The 24,524-nt window shown below is 41.1% G+C and overlaps 1 protein-coding gene across 1 annotated transcript in view; it reads left to right on the top strand.

The window, feature by feature from the left end:
• Grb14 (growth factor receptor bound protein 14) overlaps positions 1-24,524 on the top strand; it is a 108,610-nt gene that overhangs the window by 66,553 nt on the left and 17,533 nt on the right. The window contains exons 3-6 of the mRNA XM_032903402.1: positions 2,286-2,442; positions 16,291-16,412; positions 18,259-18,333; positions 21,298-21,435. Coding sequence (XP_032759293.1) covers positions 2,286-2,442; positions 16,291-16,412; positions 18,259-18,333; positions 21,298-21,435 — 492 coding nt within the window. The remainder of the gene's footprint in view (positions 1-2,285; positions 2,443-16,290; positions 16,413-18,258; positions 18,334-21,297; positions 21,436-24,524) is intronic.

Here is a 24,524-nt window from a genome sequence, read left to right as displayed (position 1 = left end):
TTCGATGATAGGAATATTTTCTGCATTGCATTGTATTGCTCCTCACTTTGGTATGTGTGCACAGCTACACTACTGCTCCATTTCCACGTGCCTGCTTTTATCTTATTAACTTAACACAGATAATAGTTGATCCTGGGAATTCTAATACAGAACACAGCTTGGTGAATGTTGTGTTGCCTAAGCTGGACATTCTGTGTTCTAGTATCTCGCCTCTGATCCACAGAGTGTAGCTTTGCTTCTTTGTTCACATGGATAATCCTTAATGGGGTATTGTGCTTGAGGTCATTTAGGGACAAGGACTCCTTCTGCCCGTGGCCTTCTTCTCCTCAAGGCCTGTGTAGTTGTTTTTGTTCGTGGGAGGGTGGTGAAAGACAATCGGGGCATGTGGTAGGACTTTATGGGACAGATCAGGAGGCTCACTGTTCACAGGCTTGTGTTCTGCTGACTAAACCTCGATTCCATGGCCACGCCGATGGGAAGAGAGAAAAGGACGAAGGACGTGCAGATAGCTAGTCAGTCCTTGCCCAGGCCTCCATACCTGAATTGAGAATATCTTTCCAGATAACCTGATTTCATTCTGGGTTTCATGGTCATATTTTAATGTAGAATAACTCAAGTTTCTTGGATTATTTACACAATCTAAATATGCACAGGAAAAGGTAGAATATTGATGAGGTTCACAGCTTTAATAGACCAGAAAGGTAAATAAATTAAAGAGTGGTGATTGAATGGGACTTAGTTTAGATGATACAGACAGGATAGAGATTGTTGAATGAAGGGACTTCGGTTCCTATGCAATGTGTGGATGCACAGGACTCAGTCAGCATGTAGGAAGATGAAATGCACAAGGGAATACATGGGGATTTTATGCCCAATCAACAAATTTGATAACTTATAAGGAAGGACCTTTGAACGGAATACCTAATATATAGAATAGAAAATATTTGAAGGCCATATATCTAATATGGCCTTTCTTTCCTTCCTTCCTTCCTTTCTTTCTTTCTTTCTTTCTTTCTTTCTTTCTTTCTTTCCCTTCCTTCCTCCTTCCTTCCTTCCTTCCTTTCTTTTTCTTTCTTTCTTTCCTTTCCTTTCTTTTGTCAGTGTTGTTCTTTTTTCAAGACAGGGTTTCTCTGTGTAGTCTTGAATGCCCTAAAATTCACTCTGTAGACCATGCTGGTCTTGAACTCAAAGATCCACCCATTTCTGCCTGCGGAGTGCTGGGATTGAAGTAGTATGCCACCATCACTCGACTACTATCTATTTATTGCAACTCAAGAGAAGAAAGCAATCAGAGTTAGAAATGAGCTGCACAAAGTCTAAAGACACATGGCCAACTGATAGGTGTATAGGAAGGTCCTGAGCAGTGAGAAGTAGAAATCAAAAAGTTAGGTGCCATCTCCCAGAAACCAGAAGCCATCGCTCTGGAGATGATGTAGACAAAGGGAGACAGGTTTCCATTCTGATGTGTGAAGAAGGGCATATTAATAAGCATTTTGAAAAATGGCACCTGATGTTTCTAAAGAAATTGAACACAGAACTGCCATGGGACCCAATGGACAGATACTCAAAGCAACTGAAATGATGTTTCTTGCAGAAATCTGTAGTTTCGCACTGCAATGGTGTGATGATATGGGAACTGCCTGTGTCCTATTGATGGGGAACAGAAGTAAAAAAGAAACTGTGGTGTTAATGTACACACACACACACACACACACACACACACACACACACACACCCCTAATGGAATATTATTAACCCTTTAAAAGGAGAGGAATCCTGAGTTGAGTGTAGTATCTTTGTAATGTCAGCATTTGAAAGGCTGTTTTTTGTTTATTTTGTTTGTTTTGTTTTTTAAAGAATGTTTAGAATCACCGGGAAACAAAAGTTTTGGTACCTTGGAAGAATTACTAAGGTTGTGACAACTGGCATGGTAAGATCCATGCGAATGTGCATGGCACTATTACACAGGCTGGATTGAGTTACTAAGAAGATGTGAGTTGGGCATGAACATTCCTCTCTCTCCCTCTTCCTCCTTCTCCCTCTCCTCCCTCCCTCCCTCCCTCCCCACTTCTTCCTGAGTGTGGATTCAGTGTGACCAGCTACCTCCATCTCCTGTTGTCACAACGTCCCACCAGGATGGTGCAAATCTCTTGGAACTATGGACCAAAAAGAAATCCACCATTCTTTAAGTTGCTCTTGACAGGTGTTTTGTCATAAAAAGAAAGAGTAACCAAGACACTGATTGCAAATACCTTAGCTCGTTCTCTTGTTTCTCACCAACACAGGTGATTAAAGTTTACAGCGAGGATGAAACCAGCAGAGCGTTAGAGGTGCCCAGTGACGTCACAGCCCGTGATGTCTGCCAGCTGTTGATCCTGAAGAACCACTATGTCGACGACAATAGCTGGACCCTTTTTGAGCACCTGTCTCACACAGGCGTAGGTAAGGACACAAGATTTCTGTCTCATGGTTTTCCTGATGGGTACATAGCCTAGCATATGGCAAAGACTTTCTTTCCACCCAGGTAATCAGACAAATTATGTTGAGCAGTCCATTCCTCGTTTTATTTAGGGCCATTAGTTTGTGGACAAAGAAGACGAAAAAATAGAAACAAAGATAGAAATGCTGTAAATTTGCTGTCTCTATTTAAATCATGATGGTACTAATAAAATACCATCTTAAATCATGATGGAGATATATCAATTTTAGAACCAAAACACGGAGTTAAATTTCATAGGCAAATCTCATAAAAACAGGAAAGCCTTTCAAGAATTCAGTAGAAACAGATTTTGTTTGGTCTCCTGGTTGACTTGCTTTAAAAAAAAAAAACTCTGGGGTTGGGGAGATGGCTCAGTTAGTAAAGTGCTTGGGGTATTTGATCCAAATACCCACTTAAAAATTCAGATCTGGTTGCTTGCATTTTTATTCCCATTTCTAGCTAGGTGTAGACAGCAGATCCCCAAAGCTTGCTGGTCTAGATAGTTCTGCCAGCTTTAGATACTAATAAGACATCATCCTAAAAGAAAGACAGATCCATATGTGTGCAGTGTGCTTATACACATATACTGTTGTCTGACTTTTCCTGGGTAAACTTTCACAAATTTCCCCTCATCCCAGAAAGGGAGCTGGTCATAGACAAAGTATCAACTCCATCAAAGTTACACTGGGAGGTACAAAGAGTTGTTATTACTTACTGAAGTAAGTAAGACTTACTTCAGGGTTTACAAGAGCAAAGTGTGGCCAGATGCATAATAGAAACGTTGCTAAGCATGGTATTCTCTCTGTGACTTGCAAGGAACTTGACAGATCAGAGAGTCTGGTCTGGGCAGCTAAGCCGGTCAGTATCTTCCTGTTATTCTAGCTGCTCAGGCTTTCCTCAGTTGTTTACTGCTTCCCAGACCTTGGGGCAGGCAGGGTATGGAATAGGGGGAGGGGTTGTGAGTCTTGAAGGTTTCAGGAATTTCCTCAGACTTGTAAGTTGTTTATTTCCTGTATCTCCAGAGCCTCTCTCTTCAGGAGGGGATATTTCAGTTTACAAGAAATTACTATACAACACACTGACACAGACAGAGTGTCTTGAAGACCCCTGGGGAAAGACACCTGTATTGTTGCAACATGGTTTTGATATTATGACAGTGGGGTGTGAAACACAAAATACCCTCTAAGAATACCTGAATTCTGAAGATAGCCAGTGGCATCTTCTTCCTCCAATAAAAGTTGGCTTTTTCTGTTGCCACTTATGATGAGCTTAACTTCTGCTCCTGATATTTAATCTCCAAGAAGGCTAATTTCCAGTAGATGCCTGCCATATTCCAAATAACTTCATTACCTATTCAGCTCTTAATTAACATAATATATAAACACTGTATTTTATACTTTTATCTTTTTTCTTTCATCTTAAGGTTCTTTGGAAGCACGTTGTATTATAGTCAATATAATTTATGCCTGAGAAGCTTCAAAATTCAAAAATAAAAATCTATTCTATAAACAAAGGCACTATGCTCACAGAAACCTGCTGAGTATTTATAGTAAGCAATGAAATACACTTTTAAATGCAAAAATCTTAAAATAGAGTCTTTGAAAGAATTGTGAGCTCCACACTACATTTGAACTTTTAGGCATTGTTATGAATGTGCTTCTTCATGACTTCATGCATTTTCCAGATAATTACTGAAATAAAGTCAAAATACCTGGATGTCATCTCCTGGATTCATGAGCTATGTGTCAGGTCAAAGGCTATGAGCAAGACATTTTCTTTAAGACCTTCATGGCATTGATTGCCTTTTGGCTTTATTATACCCAGGTTACATATCCAGAGAAAGTAGTTTTAAACACTATTTTTACCTGAGCACTAAATGGTTTAGCAATAGATGAGGAGGTGGTAGTAGTCTTTGGGGATGTGGCTTGTGGTTTTCCTCAGCATCAGACGCAGTCAGGTGTATCCTGATCATGCTTGCATTGGAGACCCTTATCATCTAACTGTGGTTGGTGCGATGGGTTTGTGTTTGTTCCATGAATAGGTTGTAAAAGGATGCATAGTATCTGTCATTACACACACACACACACTCACACACACAGACACATGCAAAGAAAGAAAGAAAGAAAGAAAGAAAGAAAGGAAGAAAGAGAGAGAAAGAAAGAAAGAGAGGCAATAGTTGTATTTCAGAAAACAACTGGTGCCCACTAGGCAATTCCTGTACCAAGAACAGGCACTCCCTGTCATGAAAAATACTTCTAAAGATAAGAATAATCAGCTCCCTGTACACAATTGAGAAACAGAGAGATTCCAAATTAAATATAAATAATTTCACAACATTGAGATGACTTCTACTATTTTAAGACTCTAGATATTTTTTTCTGCCTACTCTATCATTTTCACTATGTAACCCAGGATAGCCTCAGGTTCGCCACCATCCTCTCTCAACAACCCCCGGGCTGGGATTACAGGTGCCATTTTGCACCCTTGAGTTTGTGTGTTGTTTTAGCATGGTTGTTGCTTGTATTCAGTTGAATAAACTATTTTAGCCCCCTGAAATGTGGTTTGTGGGGGGGCTTTAGGCCTCTCCTTTCACGTGTAAATCAGGAAATCTCCTCTTCCCCTGGTTGCCTCTCCTGAACACTCCAGCAGCCGTTCACCATTCAGAGACAGCTTTGTGTGTGTGCGCGCCTTGAAACTTTGAATCCAACATCAATGCTACATTCTGGTAGCCAGCTCACTAGTGGGTTCTTTTTCTGTCAGTTAAAGGATTAAAAGACAGAGCTGGGGACCACTGAGTTTACAGAGCTTTAGGTTTTCATCTGGACTTGGGGTGGCCTACCCCTTGGTTCCCCAACCCTTTCTCTATCATTTAACATTGTCTGGGGCACCATTGTGAGGCAGGGTGAGTCTCTGTCTCTGCAACTGCTGATTGGCTGGACTGAGACTGGGCGCTCCCACCGCGTCTGCTCTTGGCAGGTAACAGCTATGGAAACAGGCCACATGCAGGGAAAAAGAGCTTTGCTCAGGAGGAACAAGAAACTCATCCTGGGGACAAAAAAGCCACACCACTAGGAAAGAGAAGCACTGTGTGTTGCTGGAGTGGCTTCTCCCACCCCAAAGCCCCTGGCCTCAATATCCTGTGCCCAAAATATACTCCTGAGAATTTTAATTGGCTGAATCATTGAGATCAAGCACGTGCCCTCGTTCAGGTTTATGTCTGAATTGTCCAGTGGTGGAGCATAGTATGACAGGGTTCTTAAAATGCAGTTTTACAGACACCACGTTTAAAATGTCACTGTATCAACACACATAATAGTCCTGGTGCTGTACTTTGCTGGATAGCCCCTGGGTGTCACTGTGGTCCCCCAGATGGAGCTCTCTGCTGTCACAGTGGATCCTGCCAGAGTGTGTGTGTGTGTGTGTGTGTGTGTGTGTGTGTGTGTGTGTGTGTGTGTGTGTGTGTTGGGTGTGGCATCAGCTTCAACTCCTCTGGAACTTAATGGGATCCATGTTTGTCTTGCTCCCATTTGGATTCCTAATTGAAGCTGTGGTGGAAGGCAGTGGCAATTAATACAATACCTCGAGCACCTACCTACACGGTCTTCAGGAAAGAAAAAGGATTAATTGTGTTTTAGCATCGTTGCTACAGCGGCCGAGATTTCCATTGTGAATACTACTGCGGAGCGGCTTTAATAAGCGGAATGAATGACCAGAGGCTTTTAACGAAACCCTTTTTACATGTGCAGTCGCGTCTACCCCATCTCTCAAAGCCAGGAGGAGTTGTGTGGTACAGGGGGCTTGCTGCTACCTGCTCTAAAGCTACGGCTGAACATCCCCCCCTTTTTTATTTCAAACAAAGGAGGCCCAGCATGTCCCTTTTCGGCTGGAGCTGATATGCAGTTACGCTGTCTGTGCTGTTCATAATTTAGCAGTTTTCATAGTTCTAACTAGCCTCGTCACCACCCAGAACCCACAGGACATGTTCTGACCTTAGCACCATGTGGAGCTGGCGCGTGTGCGCCTTGACCCCCTGTGCTCTCAGATGCGGTTTATTGCTGGTAGATTTAGTCCCCCAAACATGAAAATATTTTTGCTGGCAAAAAGTCGGGGTGACATGTGAATCACACTGCATCCAGGTTCTTGGATAAGTTCCCAGAGCTGTCCAAATTCCTGCTGTCTCCCACCTCAGGTTTTGTGGTAGCGTCGCGATGGTCATCTCTCAATCGTGTACCGAGTTTATCCATCCGGGTGTGGGCCTGAGTCTGTAGTTTTATTACTGTCATTTGTGGGGCCCGGTTAATTCAGTCTGCACAGGCCAGGTCTCACCTCTTGCTCCTCATGGCACTCCTCAATCCTTTACAGATGAATCCGGGGTATTGTTGCGTGCGCTTGGTTGCCTCGTCTTCCCTTGTCTGTGCTCTTAGGATTCTCAGATACCCTCTTTACCTGGCTACCTGCTTGGCTACCCAGGGCTGTTATTTTACTGCCTTTAGCTTTTTCTTAAAAATTACTCGTGGCAACAAGGTAAATGCTAGCACTTCCTTCGGCAGCTAACCCAATGTCACACGCCACCATATACCCAGTCTCATGTGGTATGGTCATCCTTTGTGTCTGAGACGGGGTAGGTTGTCCTACTGCCTTTCCACATGCCCAGCCTGAGCGACACCCCATCTTCTGGTCTCCATGGGAACCCATATTCATATTCTCTCTCCATCTCTCCTCTTTCTGTCTTTGCTCTCTCTGTCTCTGTTTCTCTGTCTATCTCTGTCTCTGTCTCTCTGTCTATCTCTGTCTGTCTCTCTGTCTCTGTCTCTCTCTCTGTCTGTCTCTCTCTGTCTCTCTGTCTATCTCTGTCTCTGTCTCTCTGTCTCTGTCTCTCTGTCTGTCTCTCTGTCTCTGTCTCTCTGTCTCTCTCTCTGTCTGTCTCTGTCTGTCTCTCTGTCTTTGTCTCTGTCTCTCTCTGTCTGTCTCTCTCTGTCTCTGTCTCTGTCTCTCTCTCCCTTTCTCTTTCTCTCTGTCTCTGTCTGTCTGTCTCTCTCATACATAATTTAAATAGCCGAATCTTGAACTTGACTATATGTAGAGGATAATGATGCCTGAATAAAACATGTATAAATGCAATACTCCCTCAACTTGATGAGGAATGTTTGCATATTCCTTCATATAGACCTGGAGCAAAAGCAGGGGAGGAATGGACTCTGCTTACCCTTGGTTGGTAGATTTAGAGACTGATCGCGATGACCAATATCCTGTGACGTCTTCCCTAAAGACAGCACAGGTATCTTCCTGGAGCCTCAGGCTGGGACCAATACCCACCTTCTTAGCTGCTGTAACTTTTTTTTTTAAACAATCATCTGAATATAGTGATCTTGTTGTTAAAATTCTGCGAGAGAAGGAATTCTGTCTATGCCTATGTTTTTATAACCCAGGCTCAAAGACAAATGAATGTTTTGAATTCATTTGTACTGCATTGTAAGGCGTTTGCTTATATCCAACAATTCAAAGTGCACCTTACAAAGGCCGGTGAAGAAAGAGGCATGGGAAACCCACCGAGATGGATACTTACGCCTTCTTTCAAGTATGTGCCTGGTGGAGCTTTATGGAGGCTGTTAGCAAGTGCTCCCCACCCACGGGAGATATCGTGCACACAAACCTTGAAAGGGAAACGAGTCCTTCTGTGGGTATGCGTTGCCATCACGGATCTGAGTTAATGCGTAGCATATTTCGATTTGCTGAGATGAATTTAAAGCTCTGTGAGCCTTCCATGTAAAGCGCCATAACTTTCCTCAGGAAGTTAATCTGACTGGGGCTTTTCTAGGGGTTCCTGGTGGTCTTAAGTAGCATTCTCCGGTTAAGGAGTCCTTTAGAAATTGAGGCCCGGTTTATTCTTTGCTTCTCAGATTCAGGCTTTGTTTTGCTTGGTCAGAGGCTGTTCATTTTGCTCTGAAAATAAGATTGGCAAAATGTATAGGTGGTTTCAACCCAGCTCTGGGAAGTACGAGGGACATTTGTGGCCTGGAGTTTTCTGTAACAATGGTGTAGGAAGACTCTTTCCTGGGTACATTAGAGGTAAAAGCCACTTTGTTTCTTCTCTTATCAAGTGATGAGAAGAACAGGGGCTCGGCTTCTATTTGAGCCCAAATGCGGCGTTTTTAGTGGATTCAGGAACAAATCCAGGCAGAAGGTCACAGGTGAGCTCCTCCATTCTTGGCGGATTGAAGTTTCTTAAAAGACTTTGAACTTAAATCAACAGTTTCAGGAGACACTTTTCTTCTTTTTCTCTTAAAGAAAAAGTGCTCGAAAATTAAACAGAAAACAGGATTACTTGGTAACATTTTTCTTTCCTAACTGCAAGACCCTGCAGATAAGTTAGAAACAAAAATAAAATGTAAAACAACATGAAGTTCTCATTTTTGTTGGAAACATTTATAATTCTTCGGAGCTTTTCTTCCCCTTTCACATTTTTATTGGCAGCAATTTCGAAGTAATTTAAGGAGGCATTCTTGTTCTTTTTTGTTATTTATTTATTGTTATCTTGTTTATGTTTTTTTTGGTTTTTTTTTTTTTTTTTTTTTTTACTTACGTATCAATGATGTTTGGCGATTACAATTCACTCTCCGGTTTCTGAAAAATAACTTCAGATTTTTTTACAAAACAGGTTTCACCAGCTGTTGGTTAGCCATTCAAAATGGTGGCAAATATAGCATTTGGGAGTGAAGTGATTTTTTTTTAAACGCATGTCCCTGTTGATTGCTTTGTGTGACTCTGGCCAAATGCCCACCCACTTAAAGCAGAAAGCCTTTATTTTGGCTCACGGTTCTGGATGGTTCCATTCATGGTCGCTTTCTCCCACGTTCCTGTGATGTAGTGAGCAGGCCATCATGGCTGCTGGAGTACGTGGAGAAGGGAGAGAGACAGAAGACCAGGGGCGAGATGACCCCACTGTTTCAGTGACCTGTTTCCTCTAGCTTTGTGCCACTTCCAACACTTCCAAAGTCTCCCAGAATAACACCGCCAAGTGGAAGATCAAATGCTCAACTCATGAGCCTGTATGGATCCTTTCATAAGTCACACCAGGGCTGCAACTGTAAACTTTTAGTAACATTGTAACACAGTATCTAAGTTGATTTTTATGAAGTTAAAAGAAACAAAACCCAGAAAACAAGGCCTTTAAAATAATAGAAATGGATCTGTGTGAACAGCACTTGTGGCTGTGTCGTGAATGGCAACTCAAAGGTCAGAGTTCATACTGGGCTACACAGTATCAAAAGTTATGTTTTAGAGAATTAACGGGATCTTTTTTTTTTTTTGTATTTAAAAATCTGGGGGTACTTAGACGAATTACTTTGTTGGCTAAAATTTGTTTGGTTTCAGAATATGAGGGAGGACAGTGGTGAGAAGAATTCATTAGGTGCCAAGGGAACTTTTTTATTTTTTTGGTGTTGCTGCATTGTTAGGTCTATCACACTGGTGTTCTGAACGTTTCCCTTTCTCTACATATGACCTGTCTTCCTCGCAGGACTATGCTTCAGCGCCTCGTATCTCTCTGTTGAACGAGATGCCTAGTCACGCCTGTATTTAGTGAGCTATCTTACTAAAGGAAAACAAATACTGTAAGCTGTGATTAGCTGACCATCAGTGGTCCCTGCCAGGGTTATTTAGATCTCTGGAGCTGTAGTCCTTAGTGGAATGAGATTGACCAGGGGGATGGTGCGCAACGGTCCATCTAAACTGGGACGCTGAATTACAGATGTATAAAGAATATCTAATGTGCTATAGTTTTTAAAAGCCAAAGTCCACGGCAAGAAAACTTTATGTTCACTGTCGGACTTGTAAATGGGGTAAAATCGTAGCTGGGTTCAGGTCCATGGAATTCTACTGGCTTTGTCTACCCGATCTGGAGCCAGGCTATTTCTTATAGTTTTGGTTGTGAGCCTTGCCTTTAACGGCTGAGCCATCTCTCCAGCCCAGGCCATTTCTTTAAACGAATAGAACACACATATCTTGCTTTCTTAAAAACAGTCTTAAGCTTTGATTAGCATTGTTCTTCTTAATATTCTGAGGGTATTTTTTCCAACTTCACTGTTTGCATTATTGAAGTATTCAGTACTTTAGATCTGTGAAATTTCCTGAAGTGTTCTTTGCTTATCTTATTTTTTTTTCACAAGTTTTCTTTCTGGCTGTGGTGTGTGTGTGTGTGTGTGTGTGTGTGTGTGTGTGTGTGTGTGCTGACAACAAAAACCCAGACTCCATCCTACTCAGTGACCATACCCACCCACTATATTCTTCAGTTTCTTATTCCTAGTGGCCGTTCAACTACAGTTTGATTTTTTTTCTAACCAGTTTTGTATTTAAATTTGAATGCATCGCAAACTCAAATGATCTAAATTACTTTCAAGGAAGGTTAAGATTGGATAATTTGAAATCCGACTGTTATTTTCATTCTCCTTACATTCAGAACATGATTGTTTATTTTCAAAAGATTAGCAAATATTTACTGGACACATTTGAAAGTAAAAAAAAATCGGTAATAAAAGCTATAGGAGATGAGAGCGATTTATACTTTCCCTACTTATAGAATTAGGAGTTGTGGGGGTGCAGGGAGTGTGCCTATTGTGGGAACTTTTATGCAGGAGGAAGTGGCTCTCTGCAGGAGAGAGGCCATTGTTTGGACCAGGCAAGAGGGCTCAGTCTAAAATCTGGGCAGGTTGACTAACTTTAAAACAGAAGCATAAACTTGCTCAGTAGATTATTATAATAATTTCGTAAGGATGCCATAGCGGAGTCCCAGAGACTTGATGAACCATCCCAATGAAGGTGCTGGTGTGCGTTTCCACTATTCTGAGGGTCACATTCCTTGGAAGGGTCGTAAAGGGAACCTGACTCTTGGTCCTTCTAGGTGCTGAGAGCTGCCCATGTTCCTTGGCTTGTGGTCCTATTGCTCAGTCTCTGTTTCGAATGTCTCTGTCGTAGACACACATAATGCCCCAGGCTGTTTATCAAATCCCCTTCTGTCTGTGGTTTCAAGGATGCTTACAGATGGATTGAGAGCCTAACTCTTTATTTCTCAACTCCACATGCCTGTCATTAGACATCTGCAAATGCTTTCTCATGTAAGATAACATTTGCAGGTTTTTGGAGTCAGGCCCTGATGTCTTTAGGGACATTATTCAGTCTTCTTGGGGGCATTATAAAAATTAAATACAGTAGTGTGCTCACAGATTGAGACATGCAGAGTTGTGACTTTTTTTTTTCTGTAACTGGAAAAAATTTTGGACCCCGTATCTCCTGCCTTCGGAACAGCAGAGAGTTTAACCTTATAGTATTTGCGTGCTGTCCAGATTGTTCTTTTGGGGTCAATAATTCAGGTTCTGCCGGTAAGTCGCCTTTGGTTTGCCATGCTTCTATTCGACAACTGAGACCATGTTTACCTTTTCAGCAGCCTGGTGGGGCACTTCATTCTCAACTGAGGTATTTGTCCTATTCACTGTGTGCCTCATATCCTGGAAACTCCCATTTATCTCACACTTCCTTTCTGAAAAGCATAAGGCCTTTTAAGCCTAGGGTCTATTTTTAGCTCTCCCGTCTTCCTTCTGGGGACGTGACGCTCTCCCATACTCTCTCCATACTGGGAGGTAGTGAGCTTGGCATTGCCCTCAGCTCTTGCTTCTGTTTGATACATGAGTTCTTGAGGATTAAAAAAAGAATGCAAGCCTACAGTTCAATCCACTCAGCACATTTCAACTTTGGGGGACCCTGACACCTTGAAAGTACTCCTGCTCCAGAAGGGGGTCAGATAGGGTCATGGGTCATGGTCAAGGGTCTGACTTTCCTTTCTCCTTCATTATTCTGTTACCTTTAACTCCAATCTCATGAATGGATGGATCCCTGTAAGGGGCAGCAGAGGACCATGATTCATTCTAAGCAATTATAACTGCCCAAGATTGATTAAATCTATATTGAAGTATAACCATCAAGAAAATGTGTCTGTTGCTTTTTCCTCTCTGTGTTGACATACATTCAGGGCATGGAATAAGCTCTTTCCTTATTTTTAGGAAAAGGGAACTGTACAGGTTGCTGAAAGCCAGCACATGTATCATTATTGTCACTCTGAATTTCTTTCCTTGACAGAATATTTTCTTGGCAGTTACCAAGACTCTAGGTACACACTCGGTACATAGCACGTGTGCTCATTTTAGCTTGAAAGTACCAGCTAAGGTTTGTGAGAAAGAAAAACAGAGGTCAGTAGTAGTCAGAGACTGCTGACAACACAACTTTGTACTGTAGTTTATTGATTTCTGGGGCTCACCCGCTTGTGACTCAGTTTACTAGTTCCTTCTTACTAATATAATCCTTCCAAGTGCAGACAGAGAGCTTCACTGTCTCCTATGACTTGTCGTTCTCTTCCTCTTCCTCTTCCTCCTCCTCCTCTTCCTCTTCCTCCTCCTCCTCCTCCTCCCCCTCCTCCTCTTCCTCCCCCTCCTCTTCCTCCTCTTCCCTCGCCTCCTCTTCTTCCTCCTCCTCTTCCTCCTTCTCCTCCTCCTCCTCCTCCTCTTTGAAGTATTCTTTCCAATCCCACTGCTTAGACTTCAGGATGTATCGAGATTGTGCTCACTTTCCTTCTTTCTTTTTTTTTTTTTTATTTTATGTTTTAAAAACAAACACACAGTTACCATTTAATCTCCTCTACACCATCTCTGTCCTGGTTAACTCCACTTAACCTCCTAAGTGGACTTTGTGTTAGAAATCAGTTCTACGCTCAACAGCATATGCGACACAGTTCAAACCTGTCTTACACTATCTTCTGAAGTCCATGGAAGGCAGGGCTTCAACCCCACCCCTTACTGCCTCTCCTACCTCTAGAAGCTCTTCTCCTGGTGCTGTCCTGTCACTCACTCGGCATTAATCATGCTAACCTGGATGCTGTGCTTCAAACATCCCAGCCTTGTCCTCTCCCTGGGGGCGCCCTTCTTACTCTGCTGCCTGTGCTTGGCTCTGGCCTTTTCTTTGGCATCTTTGCTGGAAGATCACCCTCTCCACAAGCACTTCTCTGTAAAGTCACTGGAAATGGACCCTTTCCCTTGCTCTTAGCACATTATGTCTTCCCTGCTCCATGGTTTTCTGTGACTTTATTGCCATCTTTAAAAGGCTCACATTGGATTGATTGTCATTTTTTTTTCTGGTTTTGTTGATTTCAAAACTCCCAGGTCCAAGAGGAGCATTGAACCCATGCAGGCCTTTGGTGACAATTAGAATGGAGAGATAAATGGATAAGGTGTAATTGACAGGTCTTGTGGTTTTTATCTCACGAGAAGTAGAAATTGATATGCATCTTGTGTAGAATTCCCATGAGCACAGATGGTTTAGGGCAACTGCCATGACACCAATGTCCAGGCTGGACGTGAAGAGTTCAAAGAGAAGCTGGAAGTGTAGGGATTAGTAAAGAGGTTCTGTGAGAAAAGATGGTGGTCCTTTGGAGTGGTGACATTGGGAATGGCCTTGGATGCTACATGGAGATACCACAACTGATAGTTGGGAATATTAGGAGTAAAAGATATAGAGTGGGACATAGAAAAAGATGCAGAAGAGACTAGTAGTTTTACATTTCTCTAAGAGATTATGGCCAAAATGATATTAATAGTCACAATAATAAGATTTTTCAGAAGAAAAAGTACTTCTAGGTTTGAAAGGAAGATAAGTGTAAGTGTAGTAGGCATACTATTACACTGAGGTAGAATACCATAAGTAAAATCGACCATCTTCATCAGTGTAACGGTGCAGTTCAGTAGATTTATGTGCAGCATACATTCCATAGAACCATAGCCCCAGAGAACCAACATTTCCGAAGAACCCCCCCTTTTTACAATGAAACTCTTTCCTACTTAAACAATAATGCTCTCTCTTGCCTTATATCCAGCCTTGGAAACTACTATTCTACACACTTACTCTGTTACTGCCCATCAGAGTGTTTTTGGTACCTTTTATGGGTCATATAGTGTTTGTCTTTTTGTGTCTGTACTACTAATTTAGTGTACGTCATACCTTCATTTCTTTTAAGGTTGATTTTCTATATTTTGTATATATTCAACCCCTACCCCAAAGACATGGTATTGCTTTTGCTTTTAGGTACAAATATCTTCTGGAATCTCAACTGTCCTACCTTAGAGCCAGATATAGAATAGGGAGAGTCATTGAATGATCATTCCATGCTTACTGGTTTGAAAAATTAGGGTGTGAACCTTGGATTTCAATGAATTATATTCAAGGAGGTGGAGATCTGTTAGCACCGGGGAAAGCCATTTTAGGCAGAGGTTTCCCTGCAGGGAACTGGGAACAGGTGGGAAAGATTGACTTCATGTAGAGGAAGACAGGAAGAGAAAGCCTTCTGTTGAGTTTTAGGAAATGTAAGCAGTGAATGGAATTAGTCACTGAGACAGAAACAAAGGTATCTGATCCAGCTAAGACCAGAATTCTGCTTGTCCCTGAGCACTTACTGCAACTCATTTATATTCATTGAGATGACTTCCTTTCTGAAGAATTTAAGTGCGATGCTTACAAGGGTTCCCTGTAGTATGTCGCAGATCACGTCTGCATGTTGAATTTCTGAGATGCTGATTTTTTTTTCCAAAAGGGACCCAAGAACATGTTAAGAACCGAAGAGTTCATATTCTATTCTTAGCTATTCTGCACTTTTTTTTCTGCACTGGCAATTTCATAATTAAATTTTCCTGACTTTTTACTGAAAAACAAGATACACTAAGAAAGCTCAGCACATCCCATGGGGACATCTTGGTAACCTTTCAGACACTGCTTGTTCCTCAGTAACTAACATCGAATGAATAAACAGAATTGTGACCTCACCCAGTTGCTTCCCATTTGCCACATAGATGGTATTTTCCCATATTGAGACTTATGGGAGAAGAATCATGCAATAAACATCTTCATTCCTAAGAGATTTCTCTTTGATATTACTGTAGAATATACTTACTGTATATTCTTATAAAAACCATTCTCATGTCAAAAATATATGTGTACTTTCTAGTTTGGGGCTATTATAAACTATACAATCATAAACACCATCACTGTCTGTATTACGATAGAAATTTTCCAGGTTATGTTTGAATTCTTTAATGTTGCCATGGCTTGGCTCCCTGAAAGTTTTTTCTACTGAGTACCTTCCTACCTTACTTAATTATCTCCATTGTTAATACAGGATCTATTTTTCTTAAATTAGGTTTGAAAGTATAAATTGCCATGAGGAATTGAGCTTCATAAAAAACTGTATCCACATGAGTGGAAATTTTCTCTTTAAAGCATGTATTTTAATTTCTTCAGCTACCCAGATTATGTGTCTTAAATGCATAGTGAACCTGTCAAAATTCTTCATCTCTTAATGAGGTGAATTGTTCAAACCTGGAGCAAATATTTTAATTTTGGCACCATGATGAGTTAAAGAAAGAATAGCTCTCATGTCTTAATACAGATTTGTTATCAAACTTATACTGTAATTTGCATTAGCAATAAAAGGAGTGTGAGAATCAGCAAAAGTGGCATTTGGGATATTTTATGTAATTTTCCTCTTAGATGACTGCTTTGGTATAAAAGTCGATGTAATAATTCTGAATTTGAACAGAAACCTTGCCAGTGTAGTATTTAAGAATTGAGAGGAAACTTGCTGTTTAATCGCAGATTGTGAAAGATGCATCGTTTGCTTTATATGTTTGCATGCTGATACATTTGCGTGTATTTTCATGCTTGTCTGTTGAACTATTTATGTGTGTGACAACATGCTCGCTGGAACATTCTCACAGAAAGGACAGTGGAGGACCATGAGCTGCTGACTGAAGTGCTGTCTCACTGGGTGATGGAAGAAGATAATAAGCTGTATCTTAGAAAGAACTATGCCAAATACGAATTTTTTAAGAACCCAATGGTGAGTGGACTCTCTGTTCACAGTTATGGAATTAAATGACTCAGTTGGTTTTTATGTGCAGAAGAACATGGTTATAAATAACACAGAGCTGGTTGCTTTGGATTTGTGCTCTGAGGTCCTGTTTTAAGGATGATGAGCTAACACGATGAATGGTAGTTTACATTCACAGATAAAACACGTTAACGTTGGCAAACTCTGAATGGAGATGAATTTGGTTATTTAATTTCAAAATATTGGGGAAACCAATTTGGAGATTTACTATTTCTTCTCTTTCCTGCCACTTAAGATGCAGAAAGAAATTCTGTATTTTCTTTAGAAAATGAATTGTTATAGGTCCCTAAGTGTTTTTCCACAACATTACAGTTAAGTACATTTCACAGAATTAAGGAAAATAAAGCATTTTTCTAAAGTAAATTGGTGTTGGTTGTGAGCACTGTGGCTTTGCCAGATATTTAAGACTGATCTGTATCTTTCTTTAAATTACTTTATTTTCAGTGCAGTAGCTGCCGAACTAGGTAGATGTGAGGTAAAGCACAGCACATCACCTCGCAAACACCACCTCCATTACAATTCTCTTTAAAAGAAAGTAAGCACACGTTATCCTAATGAAGTCTGCGGATCCAGAGAAGTCAGAATCACCTCTGGGCTCATTATTTTAAATTGTTTTTGTCTCCGCAGCTGTGGTGTATTTTTATACTAAGTTTTGGATAATTGGATTGAAACGATCCTTTATGAAAAATATATGATACACACCATAATAGAATATTTTCAAACCCTAGAAGACCTCTTATGTTCTCTTTTATTGTAACTTATTAATAGAAACATAATGGGTTGATCTTTGACAAAGAAAATGAGAGTCCTAATAAAAAATGAAATAGAATTAGATTTGAAGGAAAAGTATTTTCTTTTCGAGAGCCTTTATTAAGACATCCATTTAGAAGTTATATTTAAGGAACCATGGCTTAGTGTACAATTTTTATTTTATTTATTTTTACTTAAAGCTTGGCATTCATTTTTGTAGGTCTGCATAGTGGTTCTTGTCTTGGGGGTGATGTGACAATGTGTGGGGGCTACTTCTTTTATAATTAACACAGGTTGAGTGGGAGAGCAGCTGTGGGTGAGGTTAGGAAGCTACCTGTTAAACATCTCTAACACACAGGTCAGCCCCGACAATGCAGTGTTTTTCCACCACGGTGTTAGTAGATGATTGTTGACAAATCTTCTCCTGGAGGAAATACAGTAGAATATATGTTTCCAAACTTTTCTTATCGTGAAATTTACCTTGGGGAGCCCCAGGACTTATTAAAAACACACACTTCAAGACCTGTCCAAACCTACTGAATCAGAAAAGTCAAGAAAGAAGCTTGGGGATTTCTATTTTAAACAACTTCCTGGTGTGAATTTTATGATTAAACAAGATTGGAAAAACAGTAGGTAGAAATGAGTGGCCTTTTAGCTTCTCAGCTTAGTCTTGGCTGGTCAGCGTTCTGGGCTATGGCCTTTGACACAGCCTTTGCCCCTTACTTCTATGAGTCTCGACTTCATGCAGTGGGTCAGGACTCTTGTAGCACCTGGTAGGGTGGTTGCAGGACTGAAGGAAGGAGATGAGAGCAAACTCACTTGAAACTTGAAACTCAAGCCGTACCTGCTGATCTTTGCACCCACTGCCGCCTGCGGTCATAAAGAGGCCGTGTAATTTAGGTTTAGGAATGGCATGTTCCAAATCATTTTGTAGGGACTTAAGACATGTTGGTTTATAGATGTTTTGCTTAGGTTACTGTATTGGTCATGACGGAAGCTTGCCTGGCCTAGGTTTGAGCTTAATCTAACTTGTATCTTTGGTCAGTATTTCTTTCCAGAGCACATGGTGTCTTTTGCAACTGAAATGAACGGTGACAGATCCCCTACACAGATCCCGCAGGTAAAATGTTTTCATTTGAATATGTAAGAAAGCAAGAATGAAAACTGATGGTTTTATTGCCATAAGATTTTTGTCTAAACCAGAGTTTGAAGTGTTGTAGCCTACGTAATACATTTTTCCAAAAGATAAAAAGGAAAAAATTAGGATAAATAAATAATTTTACTAAATTACTCAATAACATTTTCCTCCTGATTGGAAAGAGTTTTCAGTGTTTAAAGATGTTTTCCGTGACAGAAAATTTACATGTGATTTATGTTGTTGTCGGTTTTTGTTTTTGTTTTTTTTTCCCTAAGCACATCTTTTGTAGTTCCCAGCTTCCAAGGGAACTACAGGCACTTACACTGGTAGAGACTTAGTATAGCTTCTGTAATAAATAGCTTCAAATTTCTATTTCTTTCAAATACTACCTGAAAGAAAATGCATAGCAGTTAAGTAATTGGAAGAGAAAGTGTATGCAATGTACCCATTCCTTTAAATCCCCATGTGGAGTTCCTACTCTCCTTTGACCCTAACGAAAGACATACACAGTATTATACTTTAATATGTTTTATGCAGCATAATAGCTGGGCAACTGGCTAACCTCGATCCTGTTAGAAGCCACTTCCTTACTCATAACTCTGAATTACTATTTACTGATTTCTATCCTCCATCTTGGCTGCTCCTAACCCAACTGAGCAGCCCTCTAGGCCATGTTCTCTTGACCCTTTTTCATGGTGGCTTTCCTTATCCTCCTGTACATCCTTTCATGGCAGCTCTGTCCCTCCTGCTCCCTCCTCATAGTCTCTAGCCTGAGAACCCTAGACACTGCCAATGTCTCTTCTCCCCAGCAGTTATGCTGTCCTGGCATCTTTATTTACCCATCAGAATGGACTGGGGGCAGGTTCCCAGGAGCTGAGTGCAGACTCCAGGTCTAGAGAACCAGCACTTCGCATTCATTACAAGAAACAGGAAAATACAAAGTCTCAACACATTCCGTGAGCCAGCACTTGCAGTGGCTGTGAGGGAAACACATGCAACCCTCAAACAGTTGTAGCATCCCCGTAGAACCCACCTCATGACTACTGGGCTTGTTTCTGTCACTCAGGCTGTTCTTTTCCAAGGCATCATCTCTGCAGTCGGTTAACTGTGTGGGTGATTTTTATTCTCAGTCGATTAACAGACCTGGCAACCAGACTTGTTTTCCTCTGATTCATTAGTGCCGTGGAGGCTAAACTCGGGAGTTCACAAATTCAATTAATAGTAATGTTGTCTGGCCCAGTATAGCATCCCTTTTTATACACGAGCCAAAGGTGCTTATCACAGATTTCTTTCCTCTGCGTTTTAAAATGAGGTATGCTTTATTTTTATCTTTCAGAATATTTGATAAATATCATTAGTTTTAAGAGAAATTATATTTTTTTTACAAGCAGCGTCTGTGCTGTGGGGTCTCATGGGGCACCCCTTGGAGTAGTAGAGTAGACCCCTTAAAGCTTTGCCTGGGGATGCTTTGGGTGACATGGTTGTGGTTTTTCTTCCACCTCGTTTCCTAAATTGTCTTCTCCTATGATTCCCTTGCTCTAATGTTAAATTATAATAAAAAGGGAAATCACAGGCTTTGGAATCAGATAGTCCAGCACATGCCCTGACCTCTCCTCTCCACTGAGGCAATGTTTCTACTTTTTAAAAGGTTCCCTCTCTTTCTAGTGTGACCCCTCTGACTCTCCTTTAAAAATTTAATTGGTTTGGTTTAATAACTTGGAAAGCACTCAAACTAAGAACCCACTTGCCTGTTTTGCATATCAATTAATTAATGGCTCATTGCATCAAAATTTTTTAGTGATTTACTTAAAAATGTAAATATCTCCTATCAGCATTTCCCTGGATGTATCTTAGGCCTTTAGGATATTTTACCCCATTTTAGTTAATGATTTCTGCTACTTTAAAGTTTTCCATTTTTGCATTTGCATCCTCATAGAGATTTCTGTTTTCTCTCAGAAAGAGACACTAATGCATTTTCTCTATCGTAATAAGGGCCCAGCACAGCCACTTACACATGGCTGTCCTTTTCCCTTTCAATTTCCCCACCATCACATGCCCAGTGTCTCTACTAATTACTGCTTTCTAACAAACTCTTCCAAATCCTAATGCCTTAAAGTACCTGCTCCCATCTTCCCATGATTTTTCAGGGGTATGAGTTAGGAAGGAATTTGCTACCAGGGTCACATTTCTGTTGCCCTTTGGCTCAGTGGCTGGAGGCTGAGATTCCTCTTTGAAGCTGGCTTTGAGAAGACAAAATGAACTTGGTTTGTGGAAACCATTAAGCTAGGACTCCCATCTAGAACCGGTGGTCTTTCTTGTTTCTCCAGTCAAATTCTAAGGGTGACAGACTTATGAAGATTCAAGAGGGTGAGAAGCAGACTCCACCTGTCCATGATTCAATGCCAAGATCACACTGCTGAAGCCCATGTGGGATAGAAGATGCTGTTAAAATTCCCTTTTAAACCCCAGCCTGCTATGCCCATCTAAAAACAAAGTCACAGGAGACAAGGAGAGGGAGCATGCTTTACCCTCACTAGGGAGGTGAGCTTGAGTCATCTGTCTAATGACTGAAGTCACGATGGCAGTCTTACATTATACTGCATTATGTAGTGTACTTTACAGGCCGAATAACTTTTATGGGAATCTATAGATGAACATCAGGAGTTAATTCTCTAGATAATGTCCACTTTCAAGTATAAATTCAAATAGGTGTGATTTTGGTTTTCACCCATTTTATTGATCACTTTGAATGTATATTTCCTGAACAACCTTAATTTGGAACTTGGGCCAGGTTTTTGACTGAGTTCTATCAAACATGCATCGTGACCTTGGTGCAGTGCAAATGCCATTGCTACTATTTGAGTTTTCATAGTTGTGCCTGATAGGTAAAAGACTATTGGTACCATTGTTCCCATAGTTTAGAAACACATCGAATGTGTCTTTCAGATGTTTTTAAGCTCAAACACATATCCTGAAATCCATGGCTTCCTGCATGCAAAGGAACAGGGGAAGAAGTCTTGGAAAAAAGCTTACTTTTTTCTCAGAAGATCTGGTTTATATTTTTCTACTAAAGGCACATCCAAGGTAAGCCACGGTATTTTGGGGTATGTTATTCACTATTTATTAGCTCTATGATATCAGGTTCGATTTTGTTATGGTGAGTGCTCTCGAAACTGATGTCGAGAGTTGGAAATTTGTCTGAATCCTGGTCATCTGCTATGATATGTTTTAAGGGTCTTCAGACTGGCTTTCCATTGAGTCTGTCTACAGCATTCATGACTCCAGATGCTCTTACTCATATATCAAAGGCATCCACTCCTCCCGTGCCAAACAGGTTTTTCCTGGTTCTTTCTCATCTGAGGCTTCAGTTTTGAAACCTAATGTGATTTACACTTCTTTCCCCCAAAAATATTTATTTTATTTTATGTGTATGTTATGTTGTGTGCCTGAGCACATGTCTGTGCATTACATGCATGTAGGACCCTGTAGAAGTCAGAATAAGTGTTGGGTCTCCTGGACCTGGAGTTAGAGGCAGCTGTGAACCACTGAATGGGGGCTAGGAACTGAACCCCAGTCCTGTACAAGAGAGGTAACCACTGAGGCATCTCAGCAGCCCCTACACCTTAAAACCAACAAACGAGCAAACTATCAAAATCTGTTTTATATAACTGGATTCTACAGGCAGGAAAAATCTATGTTAAGACCTTGGGTAATAGTATTTTAAATGTTGGCTGTCGATCAATAAAATAATATTCTAATCCACATATCAGTCAGGTGAAATGGCTCAGCCCTCACTGCTAAGTCTAATAGTTCAAGCTGGTTTGAACTCGCATGATGGAAGGAAAGAGCTGACGCCCACTTTTCCTTTGAACTTCACAAGCACACTGTGGTGTACACACAGATACACACAGATACATACACACACACACACACAGACACACACACACAGACACATACACACACAATGTAATTTACACATGGAAATAATTCTAAATTAACCTACTAAGAAAAAATTGGAAGCACAAGAGCACTTTGAATTTTTAGACCTCAATATGTCTGCTGCCTGATATACTATATGGCCTGTCTACCTAAGCAAAGGAGATGTTTCTTGGTTTTGCTTCTTATGTTTCCTACGAGGAGATCTTGGTTAAATACTTTGACTTCCAGTAACGTAATTGTTGCGTGGGAGTGACTAACTGCCACTGTAGGGCTTGGATACACGGCTGTGAATTACATGTTAGTGAAAGCCCCAAGTACCATCTTCCCTTCTCCTTTCTTACAAATGTTCTTCCATACATTTACTAAGAGATTTTCACAACTAAATCAATATAGCCTTTCATATGCATTTTTATTGTCAAATCAGTTTCGGTCAGTGAATAATATGTTATAGTTTAAAAAGTCACAACTGTAAGAAAGCCTTTCTATGTTTTAACTCTTTGTTTTATTTTTTTTTCTTAAGGAAATGATTTTCTTAAAAAAAAAAGTCTATATTGGTCAGGCATGGTGGTACATGACTTTAGTCCCAGGACTCTGAGGCAGAGTCAGGAAGATCTCAGTGAATTTGAGGCTAGCCTGGTCTACCTAGAGAGATCCAGGATATCTAGGACTACATAGAGTGACCCAAACTAAGAAACTAAATAAATATAAAAAAATATTGGGCTTTATTTTCCAGAGAAGTCAAGAAGTCCATGCTTAGGAACAATGACACAATGACATCTTTTGAGTTGTAATAGCTTACTGGTAAATGATAATAAAATGTTTTCCAATTTGGACAGGGTTGTTCACACTGCCGAATGCACTCAGTGCATGCATGCATGCCTCTGTGTGTGTGTGTGTGTGTGTGTGTGTGTGTGTGTGTGTCTCTATGCCCCTGTTTTTCTCTGTGTGTGTGCCTCTGTGTGTGCTTGTGTGTGTGTGTGTGTCTTGATGTGTGTGTGTGTGCATCTGTGTGTATCTCTGTGTGTGTGTGTGTCTGTGTGTGTGTCTGTGTGTGTGTATGTGTGTCTGTGTGTATCTCTGTGTGTGTGTGTGTCTCTGTGTGTGTCTGTGTGTGTGTATGTGCATCTGTGTGTATCTCTGTGTGTGTGTGTCTGTGTGTGTGTGTGTGTGTGTGTGTGTGTGTGTGTGTCTGTGTGTGTGTGCCTGTGTGTGTGTATGTGCATCTGTGTGTATCTTTGTGTGTGTGTGTATGTGCGTGTGTGTGTGTGTATCTGTGTGTGTGTGTGTGTGTGTGTCTGTGTGTGTGTGCCTGTGTGTGTGTTTGTTGTGTGTGTATGTGCAACTGTGTGTATCTGTATGTGTTTGTGTATGTATGTATGTGTGTGTATGTGAGTGTGTCTGTGTGTGTTTGTGTGTGTGTATGTGCAACTGTGTGTATCTGTATGTGTGTGTGTCTCTGTGTCTGTGTGTCTGTGTGTCTGTGTGTGTGTGTCTGTGTGTGTGTGCCTGTTTGTGTGTGTCTGTGCATCTGTGTATCTGTGTATGTGTGCCTGTGTGTGTATGTGTGTGTGTGTCTGTGTGTGTGTGTGTGTGTGCTATGTGTGTGTGTGTGTGTGTGTGAATGTGTGTATGTGTGTGTGTGTGTGTGTGTGTGTATGTGTGTGTGTGTCTGTGTGTGTGTGTGCTCTGTGTGTGTGTGTGTGTGTGTGTGTGTGTGTGTGTGCACTGCTGCCGAACACTGTGTAGAGGAGACTATCTGGGATCTTGATAAAATGCAGGTATTGGTTCGGTGGGCCTGGTGTGGCACTGAGACTTTACCTTTCTAACAAGCTCCAGGTGAGACTGGTTCTGTGGTTCAGTGCCCACACTGCTAGTCACAGGTTTCGCATTTTGGCCAGTTTTGATTATATAGTCAACCTCAGAATTAAGCACTTCTCCAAGTTATTAACCTATCAGGGAGTACTATGACCCAGTGATTTCCTATGGCCAGCTCCAACTCTCTCAGGTTTTCCAGAGAAGAAATAGCTGCTCATGATTTCCCTTTGCCCTGACAATCAAACGCATTCCATCCCAGGTAATTTCCCTGAACTCTTCCGAGCAGCCGCCTCTCCTTTTGTGGAACAAGATGGCCACACAGTCTGCTGTCAGCGCACACACATGTGTGGGGTGGGTGTATCTGAAAGAAGCAGGATTTTCTTCCTCTTTTTTCCATCTCCTTCTCAAGAACCAACCAC

This window comes from Rattus rattus, chromosome 5, assembly GCF_011064425.1.
Source record: "Rattus rattus isolate New Zealand chromosome 5, Rrattus_CSIRO_v1, whole genome shotgun sequence".
NCBI classification, from domain to species: domain Eukaryota; kingdom Metazoa; phylum Chordata; class Mammalia; order Rodentia; family Muridae; genus Rattus; species Rattus rattus.
The sequence above is the reverse complement of the archived record's forward strand: the minus strand, read 5'-3'. Positions and strand labels throughout refer to the sequence as shown.